General features: G+C 33.0%; 2 protein-coding genes across 3 annotated transcripts; one reads left to right on the top strand and one right to left on the bottom strand.

Annotated features, from left to right (window-relative positions):
• Nucleotides 1-4,067: 4,067 nt before the first annotated feature.
• LOC100791653 (phloretin 4'-O-glucosyltransferase) lies at nt 4,068-6,028 on the bottom strand. The gene has a single exon (XM_003524132.5). The coding sequence runs from the start codon at nt 5,578-5,580 to the stop codon at nt 4,198-4,200; it is 1,383 nt and encodes a 460-aa protein (XP_003524180.1). The 5' UTR covers nt 5,581-6,028; the 3' UTR covers nt 4,068-4,197.
• A 1,239-nt stretch (nt 6,029-7,267) lies between these two features.
• LOC100791123 (uncharacterized) lies at nt 7,268-12,640 on the top strand. 2 transcript variants are annotated; one of them, XM_006580077.4, is made up of 9 exons: nt 7,268-8,000; nt 8,323-8,425; nt 8,534-8,934; nt 9,220-9,322; nt 9,413-10,308; nt 10,476-10,578; nt 10,701-11,476; nt 12,144-12,242; nt 12,318-12,640. In XM_006580077.4, the coding sequence occupies exons 1-9, from the start codon at nt 7,470-7,472 to the stop codon at nt 12,384-12,386; spliced, it is 3,081 nt and encodes a 1,026-aa protein (XP_006580140.1). In that variant the 5' UTR covers nt 7,268-7,469; the 3' UTR covers nt 12,387-12,640. The 2 variants fall into 2 exon arrangements, with proteins under 2 accessions (XP_006580140.1, XP_006580139.1); XM_006580076.4 differs by having other exon boundaries at nt 7,271-8,000; nt 10,692-11,476.
• Nucleotides 12,641-13,102: the final 462 nt, after the last annotated feature.

The raw sequence follows: 13,102 nt of genomic DNA, 5'->3' as shown, positions 1-13,102 counted from the left end.
GTTTGACTACATATGAAAAATGTGCAATGCTTCATCATATGTCGTTTGAAATTGAAAATGAAATACATCTCTAAGACAATTTCTCTGTTCCACCCAAGTTTTTCCTCAACAATTCAAACATCAATGTTAAACAGTTATCAGTGACTACTAAAATACAAGAATATTATAATTAATTTCATCATTTTCTATCATATTTTTTATATTTAAAAGAAATTGTTGCATCACATGGGATGGGATACTAGTATCAAATATATAGAATATTATAATTATAATAATAATCGTTGGGGCTGTAAGAGGTTTCGAAACCATAGATTCAAATCACACTGCGTTCATTATACATAAAAAAGAATTGTCACATCACGTTTGTGGATTCTAATCTCAAAAGCATCATATGTGCTTACAGGGGAAAGTTCAAAATTAAGCTAACTCTCACCAGCTAACTGCCTTCATTTAAATTTTTATGATCTACCGAAGAGGGACCACCCTACAAATAAATTTTCCTGCTATGGCTCCCCCACATGCTTCGTGTCATCTTAATTTTGGGTTAAATAATTTTTTTTATCTCTCAATTATTTTAGATTTTAATTTTTAATCCCTCTTCAAATTCTGTCCATTTTAGTTTCTTATCTATTTTCATTATTCAGAATTAATCTATGTGAGATTGATTTTTATCCTTTATTCTCATTCTAAGATTATTTCAGTGAATAATTTTGTATGATAAAAAATAGACGAGAGACTAATTAAAAACGTAACAACAGTTTTAAGAGAAACTAAAAATTAAAACTTGAAATAGCTAAGTAACCATCAAAAAACTTATTTAACTAATTTTGTTTATTACTTTGTAAATTAAGCCAGCCCAACTCAGTACTCCCTCTCTAACACAAAATAGGTCACAAATAGGAACATACCTTGCATTTCATATCAATAAACTCAACTGGCACATAGAAAGGGAGAAAAAAAGTGTCGGTAGAGACACATAATGTATAATCTTTTTAGGTTTTTATGATGTAACATATACGACTTTTCATAATTATTTTAATTATAAAAAGTAATAAATTTTTAATTTTTTAGATTATTTAAATATTATTTTAAATTTACGTCATTCGTATAAATTACATAAAATATATTTTTAAAATAACCTTTATATTAGTTTATGTATTTTTTAATTATAATAAAATAAGAACAAATTTTAATTAATTTATATTAAAATAAAATTTTATAATAAAAGTAAATAGATGTAAAATTAAATATTAATTATATTATTATATTAAATTTATTTTAATTTATAAATTTTTATAATTCAAAAAAATTAATAATTATTGACTGATGATACACCTAAAATAATATTTATAAAATTAATTAAATAAAATATATCTCTTAGGGGTTTATTAATTAAATAATCACTTGCCACATAATTGTTTTATTCTAAAAAAAATAAGAGAATTAGATGTCTTAATTTAAAAATAAAAAAAATTAAAATTATGGATTTAAAATTATACGATATTAAAATTATAATTTAGCTTCATAAATGTCTTTTTTTTTAACCGAAACCAGGGATACTTGTTCTTTTTTCATCGATGGAGAGAGAATAGCTAGGCCCTTACACCGTCAATTTTTCCTGAGATCTCCTAGATGTTGTGGAAAATATAGAAGCCTTTATTAAGAAAAAATAAGTTTCGTTGGAAAATTAAAGGAGGCTCAACATTACAACATGTACCATTCAATTCTTTCCGAATTCAATTTATTGTGGTAGCATTCTTGAGAATTTGGCAATCCATGCCATTAGGAATAGTCTCAATTCTCAAAAGGTTAATGTGAAAACATCAAGAATATTCTGAACCATTAACGATGATAAAAAATAAAATAAGATATAGAATATTGTTTGGTCAAAATAAAATTATGGGCAATATATAACATCTAGACTTTATTGGGACATAGAGACAGAGCAGAACACTGATGACACTATTGTTATGTTAAATGTATTAAGACCTAGATTTGGTGATATTTGATGTACCTCAAAAGCCATTGGTCTGTAATTAATATAGGTGAGAGCACATCATTCTAGAACTGCTACATTAACCTTGTGTTTAGATGTGAAGAAGGAAACGGAAGAAATAAAATAGAATAGGTAAGAAGAGAAATAAGTGAAAAGAAGAAAAGTATTTGAACTAAATTGCTTGCTAAGTAAAAAGAAAAACAAAAAAAAATTAGATGGTTACTAAAAGTCAATTTGTTGCCTATTTTACTAATTCTATGATTTGGTTGTTTCATCAATAAACGCAGGTATGAACAATAAAAAAAAATCTGTACCGAAAAAAAGAACACGCTAAGTGAGTGAGCTTAAAAAAAGTATATGGTGGTATGAGAGTTCCATGCAGTGATTGGCAAGGAAATCAGAAAGCCAAGCTTTGGAAAAATGAACAAGGAAACCAAGATGCATTGATTGCATGTGTTGGTGACAAAAAATGTTAGGCCTAAGTGGTGTGAATCTACCAACATAAGATGTTAGAGTTTTACAAGAAGCTATGAATTATCTACCTACTGCAGGACGATGAGGGACAGATAATTAAACCTCACTGTGCAAGGTGTGGAAATCATATTTTGCATGAGACAATTTGTTATGACTTTTCTTTCGTATTTACAAATTTTCTTAAACTGATTGTGCCATTCTTTTTCTAAAAACGATTATCTAGGTGCAACTTGGTATCGGACTTGAACATAGCTTAATGGCCTTTATGTATAAACAATATATGATAACAAAAAAATTAAACGAAAAAATAAACAACTTCCAGCTACGCACCGAAAGATTGTAATCTGGAACTTTCAATAGCATAAATTATTGCGTTATCCGTAAGATGGACGATTGCGTTCAATTTATGTACTAAAAATCTAAAATTGATTAAGCAATGATACTATGATTGAAAATTAGCGATACGACGTCATCATATTTATAATGGAAAAGTTACCCTTTTCTATTAGTTGTCATCACTTAACTACAGAATCACTATTTTTTCTTTTGGTAACGAATTGACCTCCTCCTCAGCGGATTTCATCTACATAATTTTTTTTAACCACTACTTAAGAGATTTGTAAATTACTACACCATTTTTGGTAATGCAATATTACTACTCGTTGTTCATTTGGATATTTTTAAATTTCAAACTAATACAGAAAATATTCTAAGACAATACGATTGATTAGGTTAACTTTGAAGATGAAGAAGAAATTTACTTCAGTCTCAGTGATGCAACATTATCATAAACATGATGTCAAAGGTCATATGCATACAACATTATATTTAAGGATGAAGAGAAATTATTATGTTTTGTTGGTTTCTACATAAAAACTTTTATAGATAAATAATTAAAAAGAACAGAGATCATATGAGATGAAAAGAGACACATTAAATGAGGAGATCCATTCAAATTTATGATTTTTATTAAATTTTAATTATTAGAAGAGAGTTTATTTAAAAAACATAGTTTTTAAATCTGGAAGGTAATTTTCAAAACTATATTTTAACAAATAAAAGAAAGAGAAGGGAAGGGTGTACTTTGCAAACTGGGAAAGTCCCAAAATGAAGCCCAATTATATCTCTGTTGCAAACTAATACATACGGCTAATCCTTTTGGGCTTTTATTGTAGACCAGTGACAGGGACTATTTAGAACAATAACAAAATAAACCTAACATATTCATAAATATAACCAAGCTAAAAACATAATTCAAAAAATATATTTTTTTATAAGAATTTATTTTATTTTTTTTCACTAATTATTTTTTGACTAAAATATTCTAATTCATTTTATTACATAATTAAATGTTTTTTAATTGTCTTTTTTCTCTTTTTTATAAAGATAGGAGAAGATAAATAGAATTTGAATAATATTAAGAGTAAATTTAAAAAATATGATATTTATAAACAATTTAACGCTAATACCCAAGTTTAACAAATTTTCTTAATAATATGTATAAATCAATCAACAACATTTTATAATCAGAGACACAGAGGAGGTAGTATAAAACAAAAGGTAACTTTTTTTTTTAATAGCAAAGTAAACATTCCCGAATGGTAACAAATATATATATATATATTACAATTTTTTATAGTATATTTAACTTTTTATTTCACAACTATTGTTCTTTAAATTACATGAGAATGGATAGAAAAATAGAGATAATGAAGTTATATATGCATTTAATGTGGGCAAAGATCATCCAGAAAAGCCCTTAGATTCTTATCCGAAGAGCCGCTACCTTCCTTGACAGCTTCCCTGGCCAAACCCTTCCAATTTTTTGCATTGTTTCTCAATTCCTGTCCTTTCTTTCCACTCCCCATGGCCACTTCCAAACACTTGATAATTTCTTCCTTTTCTACTATCCCTTCCTCGTTTACCTGTTTATCCACTCTCACCCCCGTCTTCCACACATCTTCTATTAGCTTCGCATTAGTCTTCTGTTCGATCCACTGAGGAAATGCAAACATAGGAACCCCCGAAGCCAAGCTTTCCATTGTCGAATTCCAACCACAGTGCGTCACAAAACACCCCACAGAACGATGTGAAAGAACTTCCACTTGAGAACACCAATTTACTATCTTCCCCTTCTGTTCCAACTCCTCCCTGCAGCTTAGCTCCTCTTCTTCTTTTTCTCTACTGACCCACAAGAAAGGACTTCCACAATCTAATAACGCAAGTGCAAGTTCTTCCATTTGCTTCTTCGACAACACGCAAAAACTACCAAATGAGACATAAACCACCGACATCTCTGGCTTTGAGTCCAACCATTCACCACAATCATTCGAGGGGCGGAAGATGTCACCGCCAAATGAAGTATCAGTGGGGTCTTTCCCGTCCAAGAAGGCCGAGGGAATCAACGGCCCGATGGGGATCATGTTGAAATTATCAACGGCCCTCAAAGCCTCATGTTCCAACGCTTCAAAGGTGTTGACAAGTATTCTGGGCTTTGCTTGCATGTCAAGATCATGAAGTTGCTCTTCAAACATTGAAACCGCGAGAGAGTCAATAGTAGGGTTTGAACCCAATAGAAATGAAGGTAGGTCCCGTGGTGCAAGCAATAACGGCAATCCTGGCAGTTCAATGGAACTCGAGGGGTCTTTGATTTTGCCTTTGATGTAGTCACCGTGTTCGTGAAAGTAGCAGTAGAATATGTCGAGTATGGTGGCTGGTTGAGTCCAAAGCAACGCCGTCGGGAGGTGAAACCCACGGGCTGCCCGAGCTGCCCAAGGAAGGAGCACGGTGTGGACTAAACAAGTGAAAGGATGACCCTCTTGCGCCTTGGAGGCGATGAGATTGGTGACGAATTCTGAGCCGCGACGCTTGAACTCGGAGGCTTGGAGGGCGTAATCGGTGGAGGTGTAACCGTCGTCGTAGCCGTCGGAGAAAGGGAGAAAGGAGAGGTGAGGGAGGGTGGGTTTGTTGGTGATGCGACGGTGCATGTGGACGGTGGTGGAAACAGTGACGTGTGCGCCCAAACTAACGAGACGCTTTGCGAACTGAAATGCAGGGTTTATGTGGCCTTGTGCTGGGTACATCACGATGAGGAAGCGGTGGCGGAACATGGTGCGTGATATTGTACTTGCAGATTAATGAATTAAAATTATTGATTTTATGTTCGGAATAGACAGAGGAGAAAACTATTGAGGTGGGTGGAAGAAGAAGAAGAAAAGGTAGTGGGAAGTGAGAAGGAGTGATAAGAAAAAACTGAATGTATATAATCGATTACTGATAATCAATTAGCCATAGACTACGAGTTGTCATGTTGTGTCATTTGTGACCTCTGAGGTGACGAATCTATCTTCACCCCCTATCCTACATTTTAGTCGGTAGGGGTGGTTGAAAAGATAGATTTTCTTAGAAAAAATTGCCTTCACAGCCGACACATGTTTGTTAGTAGTTAAAAAAACTATTATATGTAAAATTCAATAAACAAGATATATAGAAACATATTCTTGAAAAAAATAATTATTACCCAGTTTATATATATACACATATATATTAAAATATCCATTCAATACTTTTATCATGAGTTAAAGAAGTTAATTTATAAAATATTTTTAAAATTAATTATAATATATAAGTGTGGTATTAATCATTTTGCATGACAAACTAAAGATATTGTTATTACTTATTTTCTCAATAACATTTAAGCTGCAGTGCTACTCCCTTCATTTCAAAATAATCTTGTGTTTGAACAGCAATAAATATATTACTTATTGAAACAATTTTACTAAAATATTTTTATTATTCTTAAATGCATTACTTGTAATTATTGAGTGATTAAAAGTGGTGGTTGAAAATTTGATAAGCATAATATTCAAAATTATTATATCAATGTAATTTATTTGACATTTATTAAATATGTGATTTTATGTGATTTGATATTTATTTGTTAATTTATCAATTAATCTTATCCAACACTTTCAATTAAATAAATTAACTTATAAGTTTTTAATTAGCTTTCAATTTTTCAACTTTCAACTTATAAGTTTTTACCTATCTTATCAACTAGTTTATCAAACATAATCTTGCAATCTTGAGAAAATCTATAAAATTATAACATTCAAATTTCAAACATAGTCTTACAGTTTTAAGGAAACCTATGAAATCATAACATTTAAATCTCAAACATAGTCTTACAATTTTGAGGAAACCTATGAAATTTCAAACATAGCTTTATAGTTTTGAGGAAATCTATGAGATCATAACACTTAAATTTTGAACATCCAAATCACAAAGACCATTGCCAATTTGTGTCATAAAACAACTATCTAGGTCAGTTTTTTCTTTAAAAAAACTCTAGATTTATAATTATAAATGAATTTATCTCAAAGAGCTGCAAATGAAGACTTTAAAAGGTGGATATTGTTCCTTTGAACTCAAGCATCCTTGTTCATGCTTTTTTACCTTATAGGTGTGAAAAGTTTGTTGAATTTTGAAACAAATGAAGGAGAATTAGAAAGAGTGAGTAGAAGAAGATGAACATGGAAAAAGGAGGGGATGAACTTAAATATTTTTAGAGAGAAAAAAAAAACAAAGAGGAAAGGAGATAAGGAGAGGTCAAGTATTTTACTTATTAATTTGATCTTTATATGTTTGCCACCTTTAATTATAAATCAAATTACAATGTTTTATTAAAAATATCATAATATATTTTTCATTATAAATGCAAAATATATTTTAAATATTATATTAATTTTTTATCTATTATAAATTTTAGTCATATAAAAAAAAGTTTGCTTATTGTTTATTATTTTCTTAACTATTCTGAAAAACAATCGATAAGAAATAGGGTATAATAAACATTGAAGTCGAAAAAAAAAAAACAAAATAAAGACAAAAGACCCTAATTCTAAATGAGACTAAATTTCCCGCCAAAAGGAATCCTTTATTCCCGCCATGAAATGCCTCTCATATATCCAATCATGGCGCCAAATTTGGCGCAGAGACCATGGACACCGTCCCAAGATACCGTAAGCGGAACCAACCTTCTGGAACACTCACCCGCACCAGATCACAGCTCTATCATCACCGGAACCGCTCCGGTCAACTCCGCTTCGATCCCGTTCCCGTACAGGACGAACCCTACGCCGTACTCCTTGGCTTTCGCCGAATCAATTGCAAGAAACCGAAGCGCCACGACGACGAGCTTCCTGGCCCTCCGACCAAGGACCTTCGCGCTAGGCGAGTTTATTCCCCGCCGCAATCTACAAACCCCGGTTTGATCGAAAGCACGTTTCCCAAGGGAAGCGCCGAAGCAACCGAGAGTCCTGATTTGGGGCTTTTTTGTGAGGCTCGGGGCTTCGGTGGAGATTGTTCGGAGAAAATTGATGGTTTGGATGGAGCAACGACTCTACTCGACGTTGAGATTTGCGGTGGTTCAAATTCCAAGGTCAACGAAGATGTAGGGAAACTGGAGGCAGAGGTTCCTGCCAAAGATACCCCTTGTACTGGGAATGTTTCTTCTCTCAAGAGCAAATTTGTAAGGGTCTCACATGTTTTTTAATTTATTTTCTTTATGGTTATTTATTTGTGCATTTTTTGGGTGAATTTCATACATATGTACCTGGAGATTGAAGCCCTGACCACACCCTTAAGAGGTTTCTTTATGTTTATTGATTAGGCCTTCTATCCTTAGTTGTTAGATCCAACCTTAATTGTGGCGAATTGTGTAATTAGGCTAAATGAGTTATTGTGGGTGCTCTAGGTTAAAAATTCCAGTGAACTACACTTGTTTTTAAATATTATTGTGACTTTGAGAACATGGTTTTATTATTGTAGAGTTGATTGGGATCTGTATGCAGGTTCTCAGACCACGTTTCCAGGGGAAGTTGTTCAAAGCCCCGGGTTCAGTCAATTACAGAAGGTTGTTTCCGTTTCTAAAGGATACCGTGAGAGATGATTCTGGTAATTATTTTGTGCGGCAAACCCCTTATTTTTCATTTACTTCATCAGTTGATGATTTAGTTGGGTATCTGTGATGAATGAGCTAATTGATCTGATAATATCTTGTAGGTACACCAAAATTGGGTTTTTGTCAGAAAGATGAGGAGGGTAGACAGGGATTCCAACTTCCTTTGTCATCTCAAAGTCAAGAAGAGTCTAAACAAGAACTTAAGACGGATGCCACCGCAGATTATGGTGTTAAAGATGTTGCAAGTGATTTGCATAATGATGACTTGAAGCAATTGTCTAGCCACGGGAATAATCTTGATCGTGCTGAGGCTAGTACAGCACAGGAGTTTGGTATTTTGAATGAAGAATGTATACAGACAACTCCTCCTGATGCTGATATATATGTTAATTCAGAGGTCAATGTCAAACCGATGGATTTTACCAGAAGCACTCCGGAAAATGCTGGTGAAGGGTCTTGTCTGAAAGCTGACAAGGGGAAATATTCTCTCAAGAGTAAATCCGTAAGAATCTGTCCTTGTTTCTAATCTTGTTTGCTACCAATTTATGGGTTAGACATTTAGTTACTGATCTTAGCTAAACTACAATTATAACTTAGTTACATAATAAAATTAGGTCTCAAAACCATATGTGATGAAATATTTTATGATATTATATTCCAAGAAAAAACTTTTGATGTAGTAGTTAGTGGGCTTTCTAGCATTTCATGTGTCTGATTTTTTGGTAATATTAACAATATGGTTTTACATTTAGTGGCAATTTAAATATGATTTGGAATGTCCACGCAGGTGCCTAGACAACATTTGCACCGGAAACTTTTTAAAACCCCAGGTTCTATCAGCTATAAAAGGTTGCTTCCATTTCTAATGGATCTTACCAAAGATGACTCTGGTAACTATCCTTGTGTATTCAACCACTTTAATGATACAAATTTCATTTGATGTTTTATGTGGATAATGAAGTAGCTAATTGATTTTGCAGATGCATCCAAATCTGATCATCAAGATGAGGCAAATATGCATGCGAAGAGCTCCCAACTTCCTTTGTCATCTCAAAGTGAAGAAGCTTCCATAGACGAACATAAGACAAACAGCAGTCCCATGCATGGCACAGTTGAGTCTAATGGTTTGGAAACCTATGTATTAGTTAATCCTTCTAATGAGCTATCTCATGGCAACCAGCCAAAATTGGCACCTTCCCAAGACTTGCCTGAATTGTCAACGCAATTGGACGCAAAAGAAGTGGTTTGTGGGGATTTATCTGCACCCTCTGTCAATGAACATACACAGAACTTTGCGGTTGCTTCTAAAGATGAATGCTTGAGTGCATCAGAGCTTAATCCATGTTCAGTAATGGTGGATGATTTTCACTCTGCTAAGAATGTTGCACATAATGATGACATCAAGGAAGTACAGAATAAGATATCCAGACAACACAATAATGAGTCACCACCCAAAGATCAAAATATGCTCTATATCAACGGTGATGTCTCTGAGCTTACATATGTGCATCATTCAAGTAAAGAAAAAGGATTCACTATTGCTTATGATGAAAGCAAGCAGTTTGTGAATCTGGAGGAGCATGAATCTGTTAGCAGATTTCCCCCTGAATGTCAGACTCTAAGTCAATTGGATCCCAATGTGCTAGATGCTGAGGAGAATGTAACAAGTTTAAATCATGTCCGGGTTTCAAATGATATATTTAGAGCTCCACCTGAGAATATTACCTCTGAAAAATCTGACATGGCAGGGGATAGTGGTGACAAAGCAGGAAGTGTGCAGAATGGCATAGTTTTATGTTCAAGCAGGCCTTCAAAAGGTAGTGATAACCAAAATGCCAGTGAAATTGAAAATGGCTCTGAATCCAAGATCACGTCGGTGAGGACCCTAAATTTATCTACTGCATAATTATATTTCCGTAAAACTTGCATTAATGAACAACATTATGATTCTACTTTCCACTCATTGATTTAACTAATACTTAATTTTTTTGTCCCTGTGATATATTTATCTGAAGTATGTTTGATTATGTGATTTTGAAACAGGTTCTCAAACGCTGTCCGCAGCTTAAATTGTTGAAACAGGCTGGATCTTTAAACTACAAGAGATTGCTTCCATTTCTATTGAATACCATGAACGATGATTCATGTAAGTATTGCTTCTTATTCTTGTGGAAGATACTCGTTTAGTTTAGTTTATCTTTCAATTTTTTTGTTGGTCACGGCTGCTGTAGTTCTAAACTAAACCTTTAATACTTCTAGGTGCTTCAGTAAATGATCATTACCCAAAACTTGCGAAATCCATGGATCAAACACCTCTTCTGCCAATTTCAACTTCAAACTTACAACTAACTCCTGTAAATGGTTCAAATGGCTGTGTTCCTATGGAACATTGTGCTGGCAATTCTGGTCCTCAGCAACAAACAGGGTTGCAGGCTTGTGATTTAAACAATGATAGTTCTCAAATTCCTGAATACCAGTCATCTCATGATTCATGCAATGTGATTCAACTGCAAGATGAACAGGTTGTATTAAATGGACTCTGCAAGCCAGAGAGCTCCACTGATACATCAATTTCTGTTCACGGAATAGACTTACCAATCACAACATTGGCGCCTATGATTAACAAAGTTACCAACAGAGAAGAAAAGGCTCCACCTATCTCGTCCATGTCATTATCAGTTTTCTCTGAAGTAAAAGGAAATAATTCTTTCCTGATGCCTTCTAATGAGAAGCTACCAGAAACACACGAATGTTGTCAGAGCTTGTCTCAACTGCAAGTTGTAGAGCAACTTAGAGTCCCTGCCATTGGTTTGAAAAAAGGAATTTTAAAAAGAAATCCAAGAGGATGCAGAGGGGTTTGCACATGTTTGAACTGTGTTTCTTTTCGCCTTCATGCAGAAAGAGCATTTGAATTTTCTAAAAATCAACTGTTAGATGCCGAAGAGGTTGCCCATGATCTTATGAAGGAACTATTTCATCTAAGAAATATGTTAGAAAGTTCTGCTGATAGTGCCAACAACAATCCTGTTTTTGATGGAAGCCAGGTGAGTACTACCTTGATTTGTAGTTCGTCTCTCTAATGTGTTAGGTAGAGTTTGGCATGTGTTGCATTACCTATGTTCCGTTTTTTTCTCCATCTGGTAACTATATCATTATTTTATCACCTTTTGTCAAGCTTTTGATGCCCTTTCAGTTTGACACGTGAATTTTATGACTGAAAATTGTGTCTATCTCTTTTAAGTCTTAATAGATATTAAATTAGTGTATCAAGATTTGTTGGGAATCGATCAAAAGGGAAATATATACAAGTTTTTCACATGATAAAATCACAGGAAACTAAAAATTGAACATGAAAGTATTCATTCTTCACAAGTGTATAATATTTTGCTTTCGGGCTTAAGAAAGATTGTTGGTCAGTTAATTTTGGCCATGTTCTATCTTGGGGGCACATTGTATTGGCAACATCACTCAGTAGCTTTCTTTTTAAATGCATTTGAGCTATGAAAATATAGCTTCATTCTCACTATTATTTAATTGTTTTTGTTTCCTTGTCCTTTTCATAAACTTTTTTGGACTTAATCTAGTTTACCGTTGAACTTGTAATTCCATCCATTTTTCGTGTCTGTATAGGCAAAATAGCAATCAATTAGCGTAAAAATAGTAGGCAAAATGCTTACCAAACTAAGGCTTTTTACCCCTTGGATGTTTCAGGTGAAAGAAGCTTGCAGGAAAGCATGTGCAGCAGAAGAAGTTGCAAAGGACCGTCTTAGTCAGATGCACGATGATCTTAATACTCATTGCAGAATAACGGTATGTGCATGGTTTTTATACCCATAATTGGTTCCTCCATTTGAACAACTGTTTTATTTCAAGTTGTTGGTGCAGAGCTTGCAGCCACCAACGGTTACGTTTGCGGTTCCTGTTGAAGAAAAAGTCATTCAACCAGGCGGATAATTCTGTAATTGCGGTCTTAAAGCACTTATCCTCTCATCTTGGAATTTTCTTGGGAGTGATCAAATATAAATGATAAATCAGTTTAGTCTTGGAAAACTAAATATCAGAGAAATATGTTGGTCTTTTGAAACAGGAAGAAAGTTTGAGTTGGACGGACAAGAAGAACCTTAGAGATTTTTTTTTTTTAATTTATGTTATTGTAAATACTTTTTGCTCGCAGTTATGATTAATTCTAATTTGCTCTATTTTTTTAAGTTAAAGAATTTTTTATTCAATCTCATTTTTTAAAAAGTAATTTTTTTTATCATGTTATTGATATTTTCATTCCAGATCAAAGATTAATCTTATAAAAATGTGATTATTGTTATACATTAAAAATTAAATGAAATTTTTCGTTAAATATATTGTTTTACGTGTGATTGAATACTAATAATTTCTTTTAAAAAATAATAGAAGAATACCACACCATTGCATGCCATTACAAAAATATGAATGACTATAAAATTGTTGGAATGATTGCAGATGTGAAAAACATAAGGATTTCTAAGATTACTTGAGTTTTGAATTAAGCTTTTCAGAAAATGGAAATACAAGATATAAGTAGAAGATAAATTTTTAAATTAAAAAAATATAAAAAATATAAATTTCACATAAAAAGTAAAAAAATTCTCTTTTATTTTATTTCCATCCTTCAAAATAAACATAACCTTTAACGC

The sequence above is a fragment of the Glycine max genome, chromosome 5, assembly GCF_000004515.6.
Source record: "Glycine max cultivar Williams 82 chromosome 5, Glycine_max_v4.0, whole genome shotgun sequence".
Lineage (NCBI taxonomy): Eukaryota > Viridiplantae > Streptophyta > Magnoliopsida > Fabales > Fabaceae > Glycine > Glycine max.
Note: the sequence above shows the minus strand (reverse complement) of the source record. Positions and strands in the feature narration are given on the sequence as shown.

Excerpts from the sequence above, each read along its gene's own strand:
- LOC100791653 (XM_003524132.5), bottom strand. The coding sequence starts at position 5,580 with ATGTTCCGCCACCGCTTCCTCATCGTGATGTACCCAGCACAAGGCCAC.
- LOC100791123 (XM_006580076.4), top strand. The coding sequence starts at position 7,470 with ATGGACACCGTCCCAAGATACCGTAAGCGGAACCAACCTTCTGGAACA. Across the intron at positions 8,001-8,322 it reads CTTCTCTCAAGAGCAAATTT|GTTCTCAGACCACGTTTCCA; the intron begins GTAAGGGTCTCA and ends ATCTGTATGCAG. Across the intron at positions 9,323-9,412 it reads TCTTACCAAAGATGACTCTG|ATGCATCCAAATCTGATCAT; the intron begins GTAACTATCCTT and ends TTGATTTTGCAG.